The sequence below is a fragment of the Larimichthys crocea genome, chromosome II, assembly GCF_000972845.2.
Source record: "Larimichthys crocea isolate SSNF chromosome II, L_crocea_2.0, whole genome shotgun sequence".
In the NCBI taxonomy this organism is placed as follows: domain Eukaryota; kingdom Metazoa; phylum Chordata; class Actinopteri; family Sciaenidae; genus Larimichthys; species Larimichthys crocea.
Window position 1 is genome coordinate 10265896 of NC_040012.1, and position 25615 is coordinate 10291510.

The 25615-nt window shown below is 39.7% G+C and overlaps 2 protein-coding genes across 2 annotated transcripts in view; both read right to left on the reverse strand.

Moving 5' to 3' along the window:
• Positions 1-10675, reverse strand: part of b4galt2 (UDP-Gal:betaGlcNAc beta 1,4- galactosyltransferase, polypeptide 2) — a 170206-nt gene extending 159531 nt beyond the window's left edge. Inside the window, exon 1 of the mRNA XM_027288494.1 lies at positions 10304-10675. The gene's annotated coding sequence lies outside the window, so the exon portion shown is untranslated. The remainder of the gene's footprint in view (positions 1-10303) is intronic.
• A 1206-nt stretch (positions 10676-11881) lies between these two features.
• Positions 11882-19008, reverse strand: atp6v0b (ATPase H+ transporting V0 subunit b). Its single transcript, XM_010729247.3, has 8 exons — positions 18743-19008; positions 17992-18040; positions 16916-16999; positions 15939-16016; positions 15361-15430; positions 15156-15207; positions 14359-14549; positions 11882-14116 (listed from the first exon to the last, which is right to left on the reverse strand). The coding sequence occupies exons 1-8, from the start codon at positions 18825-18827 to the stop codon at positions 14090-14092; spliced, it is 636 nt and encodes a 211-aa protein (XP_010727549.1). The 5' UTR covers positions 18828-19008; the 3' UTR covers positions 11882-14089.
• Positions 19009-25615: the final 6607 nt, after the last annotated feature.

A 25615-nucleotide genomic window follows, 5' to 3' on the forward strand; every position in this document is an offset into this window, starting at 1 on the left:
TCACTTTTACCAACTGATGTGGAAGACAACATAAAACTGACGGCAGTCGTCGCCGCTAATGATGAACCCACAGAGAATAGCAATCAGACTCTGCGGTAGCCCCTCTAAAGGGAATAGTTGGAAATTTTGTGAAAATTTGATTATTTTTCTTCTTTCCTGCCGAGAGTCAGATCAGAAGATTGAAACCACTTCAATATCTGTATGTTAAAGGATGAACGTGTAAGATTTAGTGGAAACTAGCGTTGTAGGTGACTGCAAACAAGTCCTATCTAAATCTATCTCATTTGATTTGTCTGTGAAAGAGAATCTGCTTCGTTTGTAGCCCCCTAAATCTCACACAGTGGACCTCTGAATATGAAACTTCAGAAAGCCACTCGGGCCATGCAAGAATGCAAGAAACTGTCATGATCTTTAAAAAGTGTCATCTTCACACTTTTTTCTACAGATGAAACAAAAGAGACGATACATTTTAATGCGTGAGCTTTAGAGATGCCGGTATGCAGCAGTTGGACATAGCCAGGCTGGCTGTTTCCATGATGCTCTGCATAAACAGGAAACAGTTTGCAATACTTAATATATAATATAATGTTCACAGCTTATGTCCGCTGCCCCCAAGTGGCATAAAAAACATTAATTAAAGACACTTTAATGATGGACAAAGCATAATGCATGTGGTCAGAGCTGTAAAACAGTTATCTGTTGTCCTCTACATCAGTATATAAAGTAAGGCACGTGGCCTGAGGTCTCAGTTGAGACCATCTGCTATAGAAACAATGCAACTCTGGGTGTAGGAGGGTGTGTATGTTTTTGTGTGTGGATGTGGATGTAATATTTTCTCATATTTTGACTTTAACAAAGTTGCTAAAAAGTCAAAAAGAAAGTCTCTCTCTGTCTCTTGAGCCTCGGGCCTCTTGCGTTTTAACCTACAACCCAGCCCTCCTGGTCTTATCAAAAATGCATTAGCCATGCTACACTTGATAGTATGGCGCCTCAGAGCCCTCTCATGGCACCGGCACTTCTTGCTGTAGGCAAGTTCATCTCACACAAACCGACCGGTTCACAGTGGGAGGAGCAGAAGTTGTCTTTGGCTTGACACTACCAGCCTTAACTATATGTGTCTAATGTATTAGGGAAAAGTAGCAACAATCTACATTCACTGCACACAAAAAGAGGTCAGCTAAAAGGGAGGATATGTCAGAAAATTACACTTTTCTGACTTATTTAAAATTTTGAAATTTTGTCAGAGGTATTGCAGTTCATATAAAGTCTATAAAATCATATTTCAACACTACTAATTTTAAAGAAAACCACACTCTGCCCAGGTCTGCAATGGAGTTTACATCCCGAGGCTGACAGCACAAATGAATGAGTGATATCATAAAAATGAAAGGAGAGATTGAGGGGGGATGGAGAGACAGGATGGAAACAGGGCACACTACACGCCGTCATTATGAAGGATCTGGGTCATGTCACTAAGAAGCAGGGCATGATGGTAACGATACAACATACTGTGCAGGAGTTAAGAAAATGACCTGCTGTCATATTGAACCACTGTCTGTGGTGCAACCATCTGACCAGAGCTCATAGACTCATCTGTGAACATGTTTATTTCTGATGTGAAGTTGGAGATTTTAACATGGGGGCTTATGGAGATCGACTTGTTCTGTAGCCAGCCTCAGGTGGCAGTTTTTTTGGCACTTCACTTAAGTGAGTATCTTTTGGTTGTGGGCAAAACAAGAGGGCAACACCCTTCATCACTCTCTTACATTTGTAGTTGTAGTCGTTGTAGCCCTCCTTCAAACTTCTCAAATGTGAATATTTGGTTCTGATCCTCCAAGTATTGAGAGAATGTGAATGTTTAATATTTTTCTTTTCTTTATAAATCAACTGCTACATAAGTTAATAAAGAAAATAATCAGTTTCATTCTCAGGTTGTCTGCATTTACTCGTTTTGTTCAAGATGTGTGAAACACAGTGTGAAGGAGAAACTAACAAAGTGGACCCATGGGGTCTGTAGATAGCAGATGATGACAAATGTATTTTCATTCTAAAGGAAGTAAAACATAATTCTTATTTTCATATTACATTTTTTATATATCCATAGAATTCTAGATTAATACTGCACATTTATATTGTTTTATTTATCATTACTCCATCTTCCTACCACAGTTTAAAGACATGCAGGTTAATTGGTGGCTCCAAATGGTTGTTTGTTTCTACGTGATGAGCGAGGTGTACCCTGCCTCTTGCCCAGTGTTACTGTAGATGGGATTGGATCCAGACTTTAATAAAGATAAGCAGTCATGGAAAATGAATGCATACTTGTCACATTTGTTACCAAATTCTGTAGATAGAAATATTTGAATCTGACACACTGGACCTTTAATATTATACATTTGAACACATCTGCAGGAAGCAGAGAGTGAGTCACCTTTGAGCAAAGGTCAAATGTCTGCCAAAAATCAAACTTCAAACTGCTCATGAATGAATCATCAGTGAAATATGTCTCGGCCAGTGTGTTACGTAAACCCATGAAAGCTCAGTATCAGCTGTATCAGAGGACCGATCTGAGTTTGAGAGCGCTGATGATGATTCAAGTTCAGTCTCGGCACTGTGGAGACGCATGATGGCGCGCCATGAATGAATCGGCCACTCAACTCCACTCCACAACGCTGACCTTTCGGTGTCTATTAACTGATTGGATTTGGAGGTTTACCGAGTTCATTCCTCATCCTTACAGAAGAAACATCAGCGTGAGCGATGAAGCAGACAAACAAAAGGGAATAAATGATATCGTGTGAGTGATGATGTGAAACAGTGACTTAAAAGACAGCTGTTATCACCCATAGCTGTTCTATTGACTATAGAGGCATTTAAACATCAGTCATATTAATTTCATAACATTAGTATAATTGCTGTCTGTGAGTAAGGCCACTGCCCAGTGATCAACACTAAAGACCTGAGTGGGTTTGTCTACTGACTGATGAATCCGTATCATCTACATAAATTTCAGTCAACACAGAATCTGCGGTCACTTAACGTACGTCGTGTCAAATTTAGAAATATCGCAATTATGTTTTTTTTTTAACTGTATAGATGCTTGAATCTCATCCATGCTTGGCTTTGTGTCACTGTTTTCTTGGCTCTAGCACAGAGAAATGTTTCCATTCTTCTTGAAGCAGCCTACAACGCTCTAGTTTGCTCGGTGGTGACACGTCATTAGTGCCAGGTCTTAAAAACATCATTAATCAGTAGAAAAACGAACAACAATTTTGATGTTCTCGTCATAGTTTCGATCATTAATCACGCGAAACTGCCAAACATCGACCGGTTCTGACTTCTGAAATTGTGATAATTTGCTGATGATTCACTCGGTTTTATAGCATTAGAAATTGAATAACGAGCCACATTTTTCACCATTTTGTGACTTATGACAATTCATTTTTTTCAATTGCTCTGGAAACCTTTCAACAGTTTAATTAATAAATTAACATAATCATTACTTACACCCAAAGCTTCAGCCTTGCTGCTACATTCTGGACCACCGAAGATCAACTAGCTGCTAGCTTTACACTGCTTTTTATATTTTATGTATTTTATTATAAATCTGCTGGGTTGCTTTATGGCAACAAAAGGGGGAGGGGTGGATGCAGTTGTTGCAATAGAAACAGAGATCCAAATTTCTCCAAATGACAGATAACTGAAAAAAAAAAACACTTATATGTTTATCTGCTGCAGCAAAGGCACAAACCTCAGTGAAGCCTGAAGATAACCTCTGATTAGTCCCGCAAGATGACTCCGATAACTCAAGGCCAAAGTGTAGATTACATGATCAATAAGAAGCATCTCTTATCCGCTGTCAGAAGTGCACCCCAAAAAACTGTTCTGCTGCCTGAAGGCAGGATTGAGATGCTGTGTTTACAATGAGCCAGGTTTATACCGACAACTCTTCATGACGATCGGTGCTGTTTGTTGATGCAAATGCAACACACACACGGTCCTACATTTTAGAAACATGAAGCACAGGGAGAGTCCGGTTTGCCTCTGAGGGAGAGAGAAGAGCAAATACATAGTGGAAAATAAGAGAAAGCCAGATGAGGAGCGGTGAATGAGACTCTGACCTCTGCCTGACCTATCTATGTATGCATCTATCTATCTTTTAGCTGGTGGTTGTCAATTTCACCAGATGCAATATGAGCTGTCACTGACAAATTGAACCATTCGTAGCTCATCAATATCCGTGAGTTCGGCCAAACTACGAAATAAAACTGACAGAAAACCTCAAACAACAATGTTGATTAAGACTGTTTGTATTACAGACCTTTAAACTTTGAATAATAAATGTTTGTATAGATTAGAAAAGCTATTTTTATATGCATAATTTTAGATTTCCGGTAAAAGTATAGTCGCATGCTGATGTTAAACAGGTGTAAGTTTAACATCTTAGATGTGCCAGTGCAGAAGTGCAGTTCCTTTAACGTCCACTTGAGGCTGGCTACAAAACGAGTCAGTCTCCATAAGTCCCCATGTTAAAAACTTCACAGCAGAAATAAACATGTTTACAGCCTGGTACAAAAAACAGTTTTGGTCTCTGTAGCTAAGACAACTGTACTGAGGATGAATTTTTATATAATTATATTAAAGTTATGAAGAATTAACAGCATGGCCACTTTGATTGACAGGTGGGTGCCACTAGAGATGGCTTGTTTGAGCTCCCAGGCGTCATTCGGCCTGCTTCATGTCCACACATCATCCATGTCTTTGCTGCTACCGTGGCTAAAAATGGTATAATGGTGCCACCTGTTAATGTAATATCTTACTGAGCCTGTGTTGTGTCTCTCTTTTCACCATCCATCATTCCAGCTCCTACAACAGAGCACAAAAGGCGCGTGCCGTGGCATCACAAGCTATGTGGCACTACACGTGTCGGTGAAAATGACAATCTGAAATCTTAATTTGCTGCTCTCTACAGAGTAAGTTTATTGTGTAAGAAACAGCGATTGAGGGATCAACTCTGTACAGTTATCTGATTATCGTGACAGACAAATTATGCCTCGATGAAGCCGGTGAGCTTCTACAGTAGCTATAAAGACATCAAGTTAAAAACAGAAGAAGAAGAAGAAAAAAGAAGATGTAAAAAGAGAATAAAAGCAAATCAGAACAAATCTCCAGTGTCCTCTGTGCTCAACGCTTCTCCACTCTCTGCCCATGCAGCTATTAAATTTCCTCTCAGCTGTCTCTGATCTGAAGGAGGCTGGATTGTTTAAAAGTGGGATATCACGTTGCCTCTGCTCTTCTTTCTCTCTCATAAAAGAACAAGTACCCTTTTTTTTTCTCCCCTTCTGCAAAATTTGTTGTTGCCAGACAAAAACTAACAAACAGATGAAATAAATGAGACGTCACGCATGCATCGGCATAGAAAGGTATTTCATGGCGCTTATCGCAATAAGTCAGACGCCGTAAGCCGTTGGAGGAATTCTGCTCCTTGCGTTACGTCTGCTGTTTCTCAGCACGCAGGCTGCTCCCGCCTTATGCAAATACAACAAAGTCCCGTCTGCAGCTGCACAGATCCATAGACTACAGTGGAAACATCATCATCTCTCCCCCTCTCCCCGTCTCCCTCTCTCTCTCTTTCTCTCTCTCTCTCTGATCCAGCTGCTCGTTTGGCAACCGAGCAAAGAAATAAATGAAGTGCTTCAGCGGAAGGAAGGCTTCACTGGGAGAAGGATTGTGGAGAGAGGGGGAGCGGGATGAGGATTTGGGGGTTAGGGGTTTTTAAAGACAGTTAAATGACCATCTTTTTTTAAAAGGAGGGGGACTTAGTGCGTCAGTGGGACACTGAGCCTAAGGCCACTGCTGTCCAATTATGCTTTCAATGGCTGTGTCCCTTGATGCTACTAATTGAAAAGCTGGAGTGTGTTAGGAAGAAAATAACATGTATCCCTGTATCTGTAGCCGTGTTGATCACAGGCTGCTGGTTAGGCGTTACTTGCCGTTCCTTTGGCCATCTGCAATAAGTCAACCCTTACACGTAGAAGGAAACAGTTTGACATTTTGGGTTTGGTTGAGAGTTAGATCTCACTGTCTGTCTGTTAAATGCGAAGCTACAGCCAGCGGCAGGTTAGCTTATCTTTATCCAAAGGTGACAAAATCTGTTTACCAACACCTCTAAAGCTCATTAATTAACACGTTACATCACGCTTCTTCTATGTACAAATCCAAAGTGTAAAAAAAACAACAACTTGTGCATACGCGGGAACTATTTCTTGGCCTGGAGCAGTCTTGTCACCACAGTGAGATTGCCAAACTCGCCAAAATGTCAAAGCATTTCTTTCCCCCTGTGGGGACGGGGGGCATTTCGTGCCTTAATTATTAGATGGTGATAGCGGAGACATGGCAGAAGGCTAGGCGGAAAGAGAAATGCAATGATGGCCGGGACGTTTTGATTTATGATCAGCAACTTTACTCCTCACAAAGCCACCATGGCGCAGCACAGGTGTCTGATTGTCTTGCCCCTCCCAGATAGACTCCATTCCATTGCTTAGATTAACTTAAACGTGCATTAAATATGTATTTAACACATCGAAATAACAGCTGTAGCATATTTCATGACAAGCGACTCAATCCAAATAACCAAAGGTCCTAATTAAAGAACGCTTAAATTATTAATATGAGATAATTGAGACTCCTGAAACAAACAGAGCACAACAGAGGAAGGATTACATTTGGATCAGGTTTATTCTAACCCACAATGTTCCATAAAAATATGTCCGGACTGGCACTGATACTTCAGATCTGCTCGAGACATCTTTAAAAAAAGAAGAAAACACAATACCGCAGTAATGAACTGAAGCTGGTAGTTCAACCCTTACCTTTACAGAGTCTAAAGAAAAGAGTGAAGACATGTAGACAACAAAGACACACACACACACACACACACACACTCTCGCACGGACACACACAGTTCCCATGACAACAAATCTCAACACATAAGAGCGATCAGAAGAATCTGCACTGTCAGGACAGGCAAGGTGAGGAGAATGAGCGAACCCGTGGAAACCGAAGTGAAACATGCTGTTTGCTCTTCACTGCTTTAGCTCACTGAGCTTCATGAAAGATGGAAGCGAGTTCATCCGCGGCGCTACTTTCCTCTGTGTGCGCGACTGAACAGAGGATCTGATCATGGTGTTTACACAGAGCCGTGTAACAGTGACAGAACATGCTCCAGTCGACCAGGCTACAGCACACGGGAGGCTGTAAAAAAAAAACGTTGTAACGGGGTGTCCGGAGCTAAGATATATTAACACTCAGCACAGATTCATGTTTAGAAAATGACACGGGAAAAAGCAGATAATGGGAAAACATTGTTACTCAAGCTCTTCCTAAGTTTAAAATGAGTTTAGTTTGTGCACAGCTAACTGACAAAGCTGATTTTAATATGCAAAACACTATACTGATTGTATTGATAAATGTAATATGAAATCTAGTGGTGCTGTCTGACCTTATATGTGATCAAAATGCAGTTTAATAATCATGAAACGTAAGGATATTTAAATTATACTTTGCAAAAGCAACATATACACCTGAAATTACAAAACATTGTAAGTGTATGAATAAAAAATGTATAATCGTCTCCATGTCAACATTTATAAATAAAACAAAGTCATTATTAACAAAATATTGGCAGCTAAGCCACCTGAAAACTTTCCTGCGACTTCTCTCTCGTCACGATACACGTACATTTATTCTCGACTCATTTCAATATATCCATACTTAATGTTCTCTGTTACTGCATGTGGCTACTTTTTCATCCATTAATACAAGAAATCAGATAAATATGAGCTCTCTTTTTATTTATAAAGCAGGTTCAAAAGTCAGACTACAACAGGTTTTTTTCCGGTCATACAGTAGTGACACACCTCAGGACATCAACATGACTTCCCTCTCTCAGGGTCGGACAGCGCCTCCTCAATTCTCGGCTGACTAGCTCAGTTTGCTGCATTCTTTATGGTTGCAAGACATTGTACATCTTGTCCAGTTCATATTTGCTAATAACTTTATCCGATCTGAAATGAGCCTAGATGTCCGCTTTCAGATTACTGGGTGTGTTTTTAATCGACTCGATTTCCGATCCTCCCTCCGCCTTATATCTCATAATATGAAATAACGCTACCCTAAAGTTTGTTTACAATCTAATGCAAGCACCATAACTTTACAACTTCAGCCAAGGCCCAGTGTCAGTTGGTTTGCAGACTTCTGTTTATGTTCTGTCAGTGCAAATCTTTCACGAATTGAGAATTGAGAAATGTTCACGCCTCTACTTCACACACACAAACTTAAAGTAAAAGGAATAAACAGAGCTGGTGTAACCCTGACTGACCCTGTGACCCTCAGTATGTACCTACAATATGTAATAAAACACAAAGTCAGGACAAAAAAAAGACAGCGCTCCAGAGGGGGGAAAAACAGTGATATAATCACCTCATGAGTACAGACAAATCTGACTCATCATCAGAGTGTGCAGAAAGCTCATTTTTTAAAAAGAAGCAATTAACAGAAGACAGTTACACACCTGTACACCTGCAGGAAGATCACACACACACATAAAAAAATATATTAAATAAAAAAACACCACCCTGCCACCTGTAATAACACAGCCTGATGCCATATCAACTTCCCTGCTATCTGATCAGCCTCGAGTCAAGTCACAGATGACACAGGTTTTCACAGCAGATGGGTCAAAAGATGCTAACGATGGCTCCATGGTTCCATTCAGGTGTGTGACAAGTGAGCAACAACATCAGGACCCCTGACACTGAAGCAGCTAAATGGAATTCAGCTAAATGTCACAATCATTTCAGTGAAATATCAGTCCATGACGATCAACAGATGAGGACCATGCGATGTAGTCAAAAAGCTCCAGAACGAGCAAGCAAGCAAGCAAGCCACTCGGCCCTTGAGTTGAAAACCTTGAAATCTTTCTTGCATGCTTGTACTGAGACGAGGCACAGTATAAATGCAGATCACACGTGAATGTCTGCGCTTCATTTACGCTTCATTCGTTCATTGAGTCGCCTAAATGATTATTGCATAACGGGCGCTTGGATGGTCCCTCTGTTTATGGGCAGACAAATAATTATTAGCTTTCGACCATTTTGATGGTTTATTAATCGCTTCAGTCCATTTTCAAGTACGATTACAAAACGTCCTCTTAATCCAACAATGTAAATAGTGACTATTTGCTGATTTTCTCTTGTCTTATGTGGTAGAAAACTGAATATCTTTAGATTCTTGGATCAAAACAAGCCGTTTTCAAGCATTTCTCATCATTTTCTGACATTTAATAGAATGATTCATCCAGAAACTAACCTGTTGGTCAACCAATAATGAAAATAACATATCTATATAACCTATCTTCTAGCTCTTAGGCAACCCTTAACCATAAATACGACATTATATTCACGCTGAATTCACATCAGAAACTCCCTGAATGACATGCTTCAAAAGATTTAAACCGTCAGTCAGTGAGAGCAGCACACAGCGAGGTCCTTCCACTCCACTTGCTACTATAGCCTCTGTAGCAGTGACCCTAAAGAGATACCGTGTCATAAATGAGAGAGATGTCAGATCGGATTACGGTCCAGCTCCAGAGCTTCTGTGTAAATGCCTTGTTAGGTTAAACATCATGATGAAGAAGAAGAACCCCCTCCATCTCCATCTCCTCCTCCTCTTCTTCTTCCTCTCTCATTTCCTCCAGTGTAACACAGACTGGTACTCTTTGCTCCAAGACTTTCCTTTCTTTAAAATAGTGCAAGCAATTTCAAACAGCTGTAATAAAAGAAAATACATATAAAGTGGATTTTAGGAGCTTTTAAAAGCTCCAAATTGAACCCCATGTTTGCATTTTGCACATTTCTGCACACTGTATGTATGCTGGGGATGCTGCTTCATGCACTGTGCAGGGAGGATGAGTGAAGCCCCACAGTATGGCGGGGTTGTAAAAGATGCTGCTAGTTTAAGTGGAAATGTGCGTGATAACAAAAAAAAAAAGAGGGTGTAAGATGGCAAGTGCGTGCGGTCATCCTCCTGTTAGTGATCACATTCATTTACGAAAACGGAAAAAAAAAAGAAAAACGCAAAGGGAGGAATGTCTGGAGGAATAGTATGGAGGCTGGATGGGAAACAAAGGAGAGAAAAAAGCGTGCATGCTTTGCGATGCTGAGTGAAACAATGCGTCCCAGCAGGAAACACACACACACACACACACACACACACACACACACACACACACACAGCACCTTACCTTCATGTTGTCTGTCCGTGCAGAGCAAAGCAGCCGGTGTGCATGCTGCTGGCGGGCAGGAGCGAGCAGCTCGCTGTGTGGATAACTATCTTCTCCTCGTTTGCACAGACAGACCAGCCTGAGATGATGGTGATGATGATGGTGGTGGTGGTGTGTGCTCCTCTCATATGCTACCGACGATGTTCTACCGCAGACCTGCGTGCAGAGACGTGTTATCCTCGCTACTGTCCGTCATTTTAGGCGAGGAGGATAAGAAAGCAAAGAAGAAGAAGAAGAAGAAAGGATGCTCTCTCTCTCTCTCTCTCTCTCTCTCTCTCTCTCTCTCTCTCTTTCTCTCGAGCAGGTCCCTTCGCTCCTGCCGCCTACGGAAGCCCGGATACAGTCAGAAACTCGTTCGCTTTTATGTATATATAAATATATATACACACAGAGAGAGGATGCTGGACATTTTATAACCTACTTTATTCAGAAATACACACACACACACATATAATATCACTTTGAAATCATAATTTTTGCATTTTTATTTATATTAAAATAAACAACAGATGTGTTTCATGTTTCATGAGGCAGAAAGAAAAGATAAAATGTGCAAATAATGATCACGTCTGAAAGGTTTGTTCTGTTTTTATTCATTCAGTCGACTAATTGATCACATTTTTACTTCATTTGTACCTTTTTTTATTCTTATCTATCGATTTTTCTATATATTTCTCATTTATGCATATTTTCTTATACATCTTGGGTGTTTGTGAGTTGGTGTAACAAGTGGATTTCCCCCAATATGGGATCATTAATGCATCTTACCTTATGTCATCTTTTATGTTAAAGGTCGTCTAAATTAATAAGCCTAATGTTTATTCATATTACCGTTTTCAATATGTTACAATGTGCTTGAAAAGACTGAAAGGTGGATACACATTTGTCTAAATATACAAGGGTTAGTTTGACCTCAAAACCTAAAACAGACATTTTAAAGGTTTTCTGTGACACTGAGCTCATTTTTTGCTTTTTAGCTGACTATTTGGACTTTTCATGTGTTTTTAGATCGTGTATATTTTAGATGAAGTTGATTGTTTATCCAGTATGGTCTCTTTAAAACAGGTATAAGCCATTAGTCATTTAACAATAATGTAAAATGGCTCTCAAACATCTGGCATCACAATTACATTCACAAAAGTCTTAATTACTGAATATTATGAGATCTTCTGCAGTCAGCTGCAAAGAGACAGTATAATATATTTTATAACCAGCTGTTTATTTGATTACCACACTATAACCGAGGTTAACAGCCACACCGAACAATATTATGTTGAAGCTCACAGCTGATATGAGCCTCACTGTTTCCTCAGCTTGAGTTTTCAGTGTGTATGGCTACAGTTTAATCAGTAGGATGGATGTTGTGGTTTTTTGCTCCATCTAGTGGAAGAAAGAAAACACTGCAGGAAGCAGGAGCAGCAGCTGATTGATTACCTGGGTCACATACAGCTTATATTCAAAGAGCACCTTTTAGGACACCAGTTATCTCTTTAGGACGTGAATAAACATGAATGAAATGAATCAGAACAAATCTAAAGATCTTGATTGGACAATTTTATTTTCTCAAGGACATTTATGAAGCCAGAAGGACGATCTGTGTTTTGTTATTATTATAATACACAATGTCAAAAACAATGAGTTATTCTCTGATCACCATCACATCAACATAATGCACACACGGTACCAACTACAGTCACTGAAAGCCTGGGGTTTGGTACAGAGCCTCGTTTACCAAAGGAATCTCTGAGTCGCACCTTTGGGAGGCCAGATCTGGATTATATTGAAGACAATCCAGTTTCCACATGTAAAGATTCAGTGTTTATTTATATATCATTCACAACTCCACAAGAGGGCTGGAAGGAAAAAAAAAATACAGGAAAAGACTTGAGACGATTCACAATTAGCCATGGTCTGTCATCTTAACTTGTGGAATGATGCATCAAGAACACAAAAGTGCGACCAAATGCGTTTTACATACGAGCGTTGTATCGGGCGCTCACGTCAACTTTTTTCTTCTGTCAGCTGGCGGCCAAAGGTTCAGAAAAACAATCTGTTTAGCCAGATTTACAAGTCAGCATCAGTACGCAACAGCTGAGACTGCTGCTGCGTAGCTACCAGCTGACGGAAAGTACAAACTTTGATGACAAAGATGTAACAAAAGGATAGCTTTGTTACGATGTAGATGTATCTTGTCACTCAAATTGCACTCAAACACAAAAGAGCTGTAAACAAACATTAAGCTTCCTTAAAGGAATGTTGGGGAATCATTTGGGAACACAGCATTGAATATGTTAAAATGTACATTCAAAACAGGATATTTCAAAATATAATAAAGAAAATTGGACGATTGATTTTTGTGTAAAATCAAGATATTTGTAAAAAGTTGTTGAACATGTGTTTTGGGAGCTAAACCACTGGAAATTAGCGGCCTAAACAAGATCATCTTCCCAAAAAACACCTCACATACAACGGTGGTAAGGCTACAGCAAACATGAAGTTACTATGGAGAGTGAGTTCATGCTAGTAACTGAGGTGCTTTCCAAGATAATAAGTATGAATAATGACTTGAGAAAGAGGATAGCAATGTTGACTTTGTTCACTTGTGGCCCAACACATTAGCTTTCCTAAAAATCTGCTTTGAGCCAAGATCATCTTTGTTTCCTCGTGAGCTTGTTAATGATCTCTGTGCACAACACTTAGATGAAGATTCCTCTTAAAAGAAAAGCATTCTGTGAATCTTTCTGTGAAACTCTAATGTCTAATTCATCCCTGTAAAATCTACTGCAAAGGGAGCATAACCTACTTAAGACTCTGAGAGGGAAAACATGGAAGTTACGGGGGCTGGCAGCTATGTTCAGGAGGCTCATTCAAATGTAGACATTTGAATTCTGTTTTGGGAAGAAATGAGTGACAGGATGACAGATTCAGAGCAGCTCTGCTGCTGCGATCTGACACTGTTTGGCCTCCCAAAGATCATGTGCAACTTTCTTAGTGACCTTTCTAATGATTTCCAGATCAGTAAACTTCATAGATTCTCTGTCACTTCTACAGCAGGAGGCCTGATGAATACTGGATTTGGGCCACGGCATGGATTAAGGACCACTTGCTTTTTCTTTTTTTTTTTAAAGCAATGAACAATTACAAAAACAAACAAACAAAAAAATAACTGACAGACCAGGCTACAGTAATAAACACATTGGTAAACACCCTCATGCTTCACAGGGAAAAAAAAAAAAAGAAACAAAAGAAAGATCATGTGTCCAGCATACACACACACGCACACACACAAATATTTTCAAATACTCTAGTGTAATTTTTAACTCATCGTACATCCAAGAGTGGTCAGAGACGGACGCCATTAAGAAAAACAAAACACCCCATCTTGCATGAACCGATTCTTAAACTTTGAGAGCGATTCAGCTGGAAGTTATCTTGACCGCTCTCAAAGAACGTCTGGTGTTTAGAAACGGATCGAAAATCCTTCACAACATGTACATTCTGCTGGTACTGCTCACCGAGCTGAACTGTTCACTGATTTATTTCAGGAGCAAGAAATGCGCATGAAACACTGGCATTGACGTTTCCTTCAAGGCAAGACAGCGGGGGTGTACGCTTACCACTCTTGCAAGCACGGTGGTTAAAAACAATACCAGGCAAATAGAGACATTTAAATAATTTACGATGTATTTACACAATAATCTTATTTTCCAGCAGTGTCTTTTTATCTTCTCAGCATGAACACATCTTCTAGTCGCCCATCTTTACTTTCGACGTCTGAGGGAGAGAAAAAAGAAACCCGTTATTAAAGAAATTCAAACACGCAAAACAAGTTGAATCATCACATCTCTGCAACGCGGATCCAGCAAGACTTTTGTGAACATAATTACTGTCTCCGCAATTACGTTTCCCAGGCGTCTGCAACAAAAGGCCATTGTTGCAGCCGAGGATAGTTTTTCCACCTCTGAGGGGAGGGAAAAAAAAGACAGATTGTGAAGACAGCGACTCGTCTTATTCACCTGCAGAATGGCTACAATGACACCAAACAGGCCAATTGCACTGCCAAAGATTTCCACAATGAGAATCTTCACGAAGAGGCTGGCGTTCTGGGCGTCTGCCAGTGCTGCTCCACTGCCCACAATGCCGACGCAGATGCCGCAGAAGAGGTTGGAAAAGCCCACAGTCAGACCGGCTCCAAACATGGAGTAACCTAGTGAGGTAGAAACCAACTGAGTCAGAGACCTCGATGACGAACACACAGTGGATCACAGTCATCAAAGTTTAGAAATTAGACATTGAGAAGAGATGATGTTTAAGTTGAAAGTCTTTTTAAAAATATGATTTTCATTAGATGTATTGAGCAATCCATATTTAACCATATTGACCACAAGTACTGTATAAAAACTTTTACAACAGATCAACCAAGATCAACTTGATACCAGACTGTCAGAACATGACAATATTCCAGCTGGAGAAGCCCCTATCCAAGTTTCCATCTTAATCGTAGCACAAATTTTAATTAAAATCTTGCAGAAGTTAAATTTGGAAAAAGGGCAAACGAATCCACGCTTCCATACAGTGGAGGATTAAGTCACATGCTTCATTATTTAATGCAATTGCCAAGTATGTTTTCTCTTCCACCTACCTGTCTTTATGTGCAAATTTAAAAAAAATGTAGAAATGAAAATGCATCTATTGCCTACATTAAATTCAAGTGTTAACAATAAGAAACACCCTGGATATGATTATTTGAATTCCATGTGCTGCTTCATGTTAAATTTGGAGTCAATTTCTTTTTTTACGTCCGTTTTCTTACCTGCTTGGTAGTTCCTTGCTCCGATGGTCTCAGGGGTCGTTCCAGAAAAGTCCTATAAATGAAAGAGATTGCTCGTTTATCAATGATATTCTTTTGCTCTCATGTGTAATACTGTTACCTGCATGTCCCTCCTGTGTCTAAAAATCCAAATTTATAAGGGCACAATTTTCTTAATCATGAACAATATAAAAAGCATATTGCTTACCTCAGCCATGTTGCTGATTACAATGGCCATAATAATCCCATAGATGGCTACAGCTTCACAGAAGATGATGCTAAAGGGAGACATAAAAGAAAACAGTAAGAGAAGCGATCGGACTTTAACTGAAACCTTGTTCTCCCAAGTAGCTACAAACTGCTGCTGTGGACTAAAGGTAACAAACTGTGGTTATGGGTGACTGGTGAAACCCTAATTTACTTTCAGGCACTTGTAAAATTATAAGGAGGGCCAATGAGACCAGAGGTCAGGAATATGTAGATACAGAACACTGTGTAAAGCTGCAGCTCTAATTTGAGAAGCATTTGAAGATGTTTTGATTTTGTTTTCCTCTATTCAATGACTCCTACATGTCTGCAGAATGCAGCTACATTTATTTTGCCCAGTATTTCAGGATACAGAAGGTTAAAATGTATTTAACAACATGCTTACTCAACGATCTACTTCACTGCGGAGCAAAATACAACTGAATTATACTACACAGCTGAGTTATCTGTTTCAGGAAGAAAAGGGTGAATACTTTACTAATCCCAAAAGACTAGATTTCAGTTCTTTCATGAGCCCACCTGACCAAATTCTTGGTTTTGATTCGTGGAGCCTTGACACCACCACCGATGATGCTCGAGCCAGTGATGTAGATCCCCCTGGAAACCAAAAAATGATATTATTATTATTAGCAGCATTAATAACCTAATAAAAATAGTACCAGATGCATTTAAACTATGAAATATTCTCAAGTTGTAAATCGAGCACAATTTAGTAGTTTCATCAGATTTACTGTTGTGTTTGAATCAAAACTCTGAATCCTGCTGCTTCATTATTACTGGATTTGACGTCAGCCCCAGCAGCACATGACTATTGGACTACACAATATTGTTCAATAAAATAGTTAAAACCTGATAAAGTTCTACTTACAAATAAATCTGTTGAAATGTCATGTTTTTTTGTTACTTGTATTATTTTGCATGGATATCTGCTTATGACAAAACAAAATGTTTGTATTCATGTTTAGATATGATACAGTTTGCTTAAATTACCCCCCAATTTCCAGTTAATTCCCATAAATTTCCAGTTAATTCCCATGGAGTTTTTGATTTGGAACATTGCCATGGCAAGTTAAGCTGGGGAATTTTGGCAATTTACTGGAAACTTTACACCCCCTCATACACGTTAGTTGCTGTTTCGCGCCTTCATCGGCAGCTGAGCACGACATATTCTGCTATATTCTGTTTGTTTGTTTGTTTGTTTCTCTGCAGCGTCCTTTGGAGGACAGGTGCCTGTACACTTTGTTTTGTTACAGTGTACTGTAAGGCTTACTGACATTATAGCTTTTAATTAGCCAATTAATTTGAGAACTTAAAAGATACCCGCGTGTTCCTCTTTAGCTATTGTTAAGAGTTTCCAGTTCCTTGTTTACACGTAATCCACTCCAGAGTGTTTCGAGAAACAGGAAATCATTCTATGACAGATGGGTGCGTTTTAGGCTTCACACACACACATTCAAAAATACCACTTCAAACTGTGTTTCTTGTTAGGTACTCACCAGGCTGCTCCCACCACAGACAGAGAGATGGCCAGGCCAATTCCCAGACTGGCCCACATGAAAGGAGAAGTCTCTGTCAGGAACCTGCAAAGCAAAGAAGTTCAGGTGATGAAGACTTCATACACATAATGTGCACGAGCAGCACAAAATATTAAACAATCAATCGTTTGTTTTACTATTTCAGTATGTGGTTAAAAGGTTTTCCTCATTTGCTCAGTGGTCACATTACACTTCATTTGAATGTGTTAGAAATGACAGTCCAAAGTCAGATTTCAGGTTATTCCTAAATATCAACCATATCTTGTGTGTAAAACAAGTTTGAGAGAGTCTCTGAAAGCAAATATTTACTTTCTAAACTGCATTTCATGCCTTCATGTTATAAAAGCAGTAGCTTCTTGAACAGTCATGTGACGACAGACTAGAGGCACCCTCTCAAAGAGAAGGGCAGGCCCCTGAAGCTGTCACAGAGATTTCAAAGGCAATGCTTAGAGACATTACTGTGCTGAACAGTCTGAAACTAACCCATGTTGTGAGGAAGTATAGCAGTACTCTCACAACTGTGCAATCTTGGAAAACTCGGGTACAAATTTCAACATATAGTCAAAAAAAGTGAACAGATTTCAAATTAGGGATACAACTAATAAATATTTTCATTATTGATTAACCTGCCAGTCATTTTCTTATTAAACCCATTCACTGTTTTTATCTGTAACACACTGTTTTTAACCTAATCAAATCAGATTTTATTTGCACAGCCCAAAGTCACAAAGTACATCTGCCTCTGAGGGCTTCACAAAGGGAGTGACACCCTCTGTCCTTAGACCCTCGGCTCCAGTGAGGAAAAACTAATCCAATCAACTCATATTTCACATCACACATGACAATAAACGACATATATTTGGCATTTTGTTTGGAAAACTACTGAAGGTTGGTTCAATAGGTTTTTATTTAGTTGACTAATCTTCAAAACAAGCAAAGACATCAGCACAAAATCTCTGTTTTGACACGATCATAATCATTTGGGCCCCACAGTTAAATAATGTTTTGTCCAAAAGGTTTAACAAGGATTTGCTTACCATGCTACATCAAAGCGAAACCCCAGGTCAAATATGGTGTAGCAGATACCTGAAATAAGAAACGACATGTACAGCATTAATAAACATTTGTTTCCCTTGAGTTATGTGTGAATTAAATGTGACATTAAGGTGCTGAAGTCTAACTTTAGTGCGGCGGCTCACTGTCACGTGAAACCCGCTGCAGGTTCCTGTTTGGGGTCCAACTAGCGAGCTAACCGTTAGCTCCGGTTAGCTTCACCTAAATAAATGATTTAAATCATCGAAAGAAGAGCCTCCCGTTATAACCAACACCGAGGAAAGTCTAAAACAAAGTCAATATAAACACGACACTGCCGTCCGACGTCAGCTGACATGGCAACGTTTGACATTTCCCCGTTGCTGGCGGTTAGCCGCGATGCTACGTGACGTTAGCTTTTAACGGACGGAGCCGCTTAGCATATGGCTAACTCGGATACAAGATACAAGTGTGTAATGTGAATTAGGTTAGTTTATATTTTTTGAATTTACAACCCTGTAACGAGCCATTTTTTAATTTTGCAATTTAATCCACGGATAGATGCTAAGAAAACAAAATGGAAACAGCCGCAACGGCTGCAGTTTCATGAATTAGCCGGGGCCCTGAGTTAAAAAAAAACAAAACGGGACAAAACAAACAAACAAACAAACAAACACTGTCATTGTTGCATGAGTCCACAAACCAGCAGATCTGCTCGTTTAATTCCGATATCGTGCATGGAAAATGTAGTCTTACCGACGATTAGTATGGTGCTCCAGAAGGCCAAAGTGACCCCCGTGTACAGGATAGCGTGTCCGTTCATCATCCACTCCAGCAGCATCTATCCGGCGGTGTACGCTGCGGGGATCGACGAGCTCTCCTCGGCTCAAATATTAAAACAATTTGACGCTGCGATAACACAAACAGTGCTGTTTAAAGGGGCGCTATGAGTCGATGGAGGAGGGAGAAAAAAAAGGAGAAGCTGGCTGGTGTCAGCTGATCCAGCTTTGACTAGCATGTGACCGGGGGGACTGGAGGGCTGCGTTCGGTTATGTTTCCTCAACACCTCGCCTGAAACTACTTTCATCTATGGGGGTTAATAAAAATGCTTGTTGTTTTTGTGTGTGTGTTGTTGTTGTTTTTTTTACTCTTTGGGGTAACAGACCAAGTGTGACAAAAACAACAACGTGCGTTAGGATTCACTATGAACTAAGGATTTTACTATCATAACGGAACGCGTCCCAAGAAGGCTGCATTCAACTGAGAGAGCTGCCTAGGACGCTAGATGTCACTCTTGTAGTTAAAGTCAGTCACGACACAAGCCTTCATAGAAGGTTTCACCCCACACACACACCGTGGAACAACTAAATAAGTCACCTCATAGACATATATACATAGACGCCGCATTGAGCGGGTTGGTCGTTGGTCGCGATACGTCAACGGGTCCGCCATATTGGTTCGGGCAGATCTGCCGGTAAACTAATACAAGGAAATGGACTGAACTTCATTAAGCGCCTTTCTACAAAGTTCTTTAAGTTAATGCCTCTTATACACCCATTCACACACGCACTAATATATCTGGGAAACAAACAGGCACCAAAAATCACTTTTAAAGTGATGATTATAAATGTTTACTCCTTATGCACCAAACCAACGCATGTATTTTTCTAATGTGTGTAACACTGTTACTGTGATGATAAATATTTCAATATTTATCATCACAGTAACAGTGTTACACACATTAGTAGCTGTAAACACTCAGCATTAGAAAAATACATATGCAATATCTAAAACCTTATAGAGAATTTAGTCTTTGAGAGACTGGACAGAGAGAATAGACACTGATTGTATGAAGTGCAGTATGCATACATGAGAAAATTGCACTTATTTATTGCACAAGCCAGTTTCGATAGCTACCGGACTTGACTTGAGTGTCTGATATTTTGAGGGAGGAGTTGTAGAGGCTGATGCTCACAGTTAGGAAAGACTTCTTGTGTCTCTCTGGCTCAAGGTGCTCCTGAGTCTGTCCAGCACCTCATGGAGTGGGTGGGAGTCATAGTCCAAGATAGCCCGCACCTTAGACAGCATCCTCCCTTCCAAACACCACAGTCAGCGAGTGACAGTGTCCGTTTTTCTGTGCATCTTGTTATATATTGAACGAGTAATAATGTGCATAGTTTAAGTCTTAGTTTTAGTCTTAAGTTAGTGACACACAGGGACGCATATGCGTTATAGCCGCACCTTCTTAGCAAAATTTGGGAAGTGTTGTCTGCAAAAACAGCTGTGTTTTTTATCGATTAAAGGTTCAGTGTGGAAGATTTAGGGGGCTCTACTGGAAGGAACTGAATATAATGTTCATTATTATGTCTTCATTAGTGTATAATCACCTGGAAATAAGAATCATTGTGGTTTCTTTGCCTTAAAATGAGCCCTTTATATCTGCAGAGAGCGTGGGTCCTCTTACATAGAGTCCGGCATGTTGAACCGCCATTTTTCTACAGTAGCCCTGAGCAGACAAAACTAAACACAGATCTAATGTTTTTCCTACATGCATGGAAGGAGAGGAGAGGTGAGGCATGGGAGATAATTCATTTGGATGCAACTTCACTGCTAGATGCCACTAAATGCTACACACTGGACCTTTAAACTTAATAGGTGTATCTTCATTGTGTCCATCACTGCTTCCATAGAAGTGTTACAGTGTTAAATTATATAACTGTTATTTTGTCGGGAACTTTTATAATGTGTGCATTGAGAGAGTAGTCTCACAATATGAAATATATTTTTTTCTTATTTTCATCTGAACTTGAGTGTTTGAAAAACACTTTGTTTTTGCAGTAATGTGCTATAATGTGTTTTGTTTCAGTGGACATCAAGTTTATTCATTATTTCTGTTTTATTCTTAATTAAATTTGAATTACAACTGTAATTACTGTATTTTGGTATTGTGGTATGTATATTTTATTTATAGTAGTATATTTTAATTTTTTTTTTAACTTGTGCTAGGGACTGATGGAGAGCCTGTGGACATGTGTGTGTATCTTCATTGTGTCCCTCACTGCTTTCATAGGAATACATGCGCAGATCCTGACTTCCACATACAAGCAACCATTCGGGCGTTACAGTTGCACTAATAATGATCCACCAGGGGGAGTCCTGTCCATAAGTTTGTCCTCATTAACCAGCAAATGGATAAGTTCAAAATGTTTTTTGTGGACAAGAAGTTGGTCAGTCCAAGGTCAGTGTCCCCATCTCTATCTATAATTGCCAATTTGTGGCAGTTTTCACCCCAGAGGACATAGACGTCATTCAGCTGCAAAGCTGATTGTCTTCTATTCCATCACAGGTCATTTAACAAGGAATAATAGGCCCTGAAGTCAGCTTCACGCCAGCTTGAGGATCAATAGTTTCTGTTCTTTATCCAAAGATAAAGAAGTAGTCAGGAGTAGCAAACCACTGTTTCGCTTTTTTTCCCCCAAAAGCATAGCTTGTTTCTTTTTACATCTGCATTTTCTCATCTCTCAGCAGACACGGAAAAGGATACTTGTGGTGATTCATCAGGAAATACAAGGCACATTTTGTGCCATGTATCATTGATGAACAGAGGGAAAAGGTTATACAGCATCTGCGGTTCAACTTGATGTGAAGAACTGTTTCATGTTAGGGTTCCTCTTCACAATTGCACCTTTACTGTATATGTCAAGGGAATATTGCTTTCCCTATTCCCTTTGTGTCAAAGGTTCTTACATCCCTAAGGTGCAAGTTGAACCACCCTGAATCTGGATCTGCACACTGTGACACAACAGACACAACATAACTCACAGTGAAAAATGTCATGTTGACATGTCAGACAGTTTCAACATTGACATCTCTCAAGCTCTTGAGTTAAGCTATTCTGCAGTGAACATCTTCTTACGTGCTTATTAACTGTTGTTGAAACTGTGACATGCTTGACTCTGTTTAGTCTTAACTGCTGACATTTATTGCATCTAACATGCTGCTGTTTTGTTTTTCATACCTGACAGCCTCCCTGCTCTTCACTTCACTGTCAGCCTGAATTGTACACTGCAGGAGTTGTGGATGGTGGAAAAATAAATTGCTAAAAATGACCCAGACTGTTGCCGGCAGTTTGTACAATTTCTGAGTGTTATCGTAATCTCCCCTCATTAACTCAGGCAAAACAACAGCATGTTCCTCCATGCCCTCCAGCTCTCTATGTCATGGAGTATGTTTTTATCTGGTCACTGCCTGAGGGGTTTACTGTGACAGGAGCTCAGAAGCTCTGTTAAATCAAGGAATAAAAAAAACCAAACATCCCCTACCAAACTAACATTTTTTATTTTTTTTGCAAAATACTAAAAATAATTCCTGTTTAGTCTCATCATTCATATTTATGAGCAGTCGAGAAAACTGAGAAAAATACATTAACTATATTGAAATGGATAGAAGTTAGGGTATGCAAACAGCTCCAGCACATGTCGATGATGAGATTAGGGTATGCAAACAGCTCCAGCACATGTCGATGATGAGAGATCATTTTGATATTTGGCCTGTCTAATAGTCCACATTTTTTTATTTCTTGTAATATAAAGTACAAATACTTCTATGACTGGAAATATCTCAACCCCTAACTGAGTTTGTTTATTATTACCGTTGTTCAGTTAACACCACATAAAATGACAAAATAACATTGTTAAGATTCAGACTTTTAACTACGCTGTCCACCACTTTGGTACACTCAAATATTTGTTGTGAATTAAAATAAAAATGAATCATCATAGCATTCTGACGATAGCATATTTAGTGGTCTATCTTAATAATTCCCATATAGGCTAAACTTTAGTGCTCATAATTATTCCACTAAGTTTAATAACTTAATCCTTATATAACTTAAAACTTAAATCCAAAATGCAAAAATAATTGCAAATTGGAATGCAAAAGACTTATTGACAGATGGTCACAGTTGAGCACAGTAAGTGCCATCCGTACCATCGGTTATCATGGGGAATGATATGTAAGATCTCTCCCCAATAAGACGAAGGCACTAATGGCTAACGGCAGTGGCCAGGCTACAGAGGGAGTATCGGGAGCATCACGGCTGGGTTTGGCTCGCTGTGGATTTGCTGGTGACTTTGAACAGCTTTTAACTTGTGAGAGTGGACAGGAGAGCGAAGGTTGTACCTTTAAATGACATGTGGACAACACAAACTAGGTTGTTCTTCTAAAAATGACAAAAATAAATAAACTAGGGCTGTCAATCGATTAAAAAAAATTAACTAATTAATCGCAAAAATTTCTGTAATTAATCGCGATTAATCTATCAATAAATGTATCAATAAATTAAATGCATTTTTCTGAGACTGCAGCTTATAATGAATATTTATTTATGTAAAATGATCAAATTAATGAAGAATAAACTCAGATAAAGTATATGAAATTCATTCATGTTATTGGCTTAAGGTGCACATATGCACAGTGCAAACAGAAAAAAGCCAGAATGAGGAAATATACTGAGGAGTGCCACACTCCTGTAGTGTAGACTGGGTGTTTTGCTTTGAGGTGATATGTTAAAGTCGTGTTACTTCTGTGGAATTTAAATTCGGCTTTGCAAACTGTGCAAATTGCCTTGTTTTTGTCCAACGAGCCGTCGGGCAACTTTTTAAAATGAAATGTTCCCCCTAAAAGTCCGTCCTTATCCATCTTTACACCACAGACTCTCCTTTAGTTAGGATAGATCATAGACATATATACATAGACGCCTCACTGAGTTGGTCCGTTGCTGCGATACGTTAACGTGTCCGCCATATTGGATGTGGCAGATTTGCCCGTAAACTAAAACAAGCAGGGCCGGTTTTAGCTATGGGCAATGTGGGCGACCGCACAGGGCGCAGTCTGCGTGAGGGCTTTAAGTTAATGCCTCTTATACACCCATTCACACACACACTAATATATCTGGGAAACAAAGCTCTACTTTGCCACATCCAAAATGGCGGCCGCCACCGGAAGTAAACAAAACCGCGTTAATTGCGTTAATTTTTTTTAACGCGTTAATTCTTTAAAATTAATCGACAAAATTAACGCGTTAATTAACGCGTTAATTAACGCGTTAATTTTGACAGCACTAAAATAAACAAATGGAAACATGACAATGAAGTTCCATAAAAGACATAAAAATGTTTGCACACGTTGCCATGGCAACATACTACCATGTTGACATTCTGTGAGCCCCGCCCCCCCCAGGTGTTACCATGGTGACATAGTCACATGACTCTGAAAGATCAAAGGAAAACATTCTGACGTCACATGACGTCATGACTCACTCAGGGTCACTCTGTACTTACTTGGTTGAGTTGGAGCAGTGAATACCAGTTACCAGGAGATTTAAGTGGAAACATTTACAAACGGCAGAAATGGCAGACTTTTGCAGATGGGAGAACAATATGAAGAGTTCTTCTGCTGACAGCGAGGAAGAAAAAAATCCTGAAAAACCTCCAGACGCTTATAATAATCCATTAAACAAAGGTCAGTTCGCACCTATGAAATTTTACTTTTCTAGCAGTGCTGAAGAAGCGAAAGAAGATTTTAACATAGGAGACATTCTGTATAGTGAAATAAGCAAATACCAGCTAGGAAAGTTAGTGAGTCAAGGGACTGTGGGAAAAGTGGTCAACTGCATAAAATTAGACACTATAGAGATTGTTTCTGTGAAGATTGTGTTTAGAAACTACACCAGGTTTGGTAAAAATGAGTTGGCTGTACTTAAACAACTCCAAAAGCTTGACACAGACAAGTATAACTTGGTCAGGCTTGTTGATAATTTTATGCATCGCGGACATGTTTGTCTTGCATTCGAAAAACTGGATATGAGTCTTCTGGAGCTAATGAGGAAGAGGTTTTCTAATCCACTGAGTTTATCAGAGATTAGAGTAGTCTCACAACAGATCCTGGTGGCTCTGGATGCACTGAAGAACATCGGTCTGGCACATGGTTATATTAATGCAAACAACGTAAGGTTTGTTAATCATGAGTCCGAGCCCTTCAGGCTGAAACTGTATGATTTCAGGTCTGCTTTTCCAGTTCAGACAAAGTGTGGATTAGTCTTTGAAGATATTGGCTACAATGCCCCAGAGATCATTTTGGGGCTCCCATTGAATGAAGCCATTGATATGTGGTCACTTGGCTGCGTTTTGGCTTATGCATGCATGGGTGATCACCTGTATCCAACAAATTGCCAATATCAGATGATGAGAATCATTGTGAAAATGCATGGTCAACCTGATGATCACCTGCTGAACACTGGGATGTATACCGAGACATATTTTAACAGGACCCAAGACTCCTCTTGTGCTTCGTGGAGGTTAAATTCACCAGATGAGTACAACCTCAGAACAGGCTATGAGACTAGAAAAATCAGTGGAATTTCTGACACATTTACAAGTCTTGACGACATCTGTGTAGCAATGAAGAAGGATTCTGATTGTAAGGATACACAGGCCTTTTTAAGCCTCCTCAAATCTTTGCTTCAATTTGATCCTGAAAAGAGAATCACCCCGACTGAGGCTTTACGGCACTGCTTTATCACAGGTGTTGACATTAATGACGCCAATGATGAGAATTCACCCGTCCTGA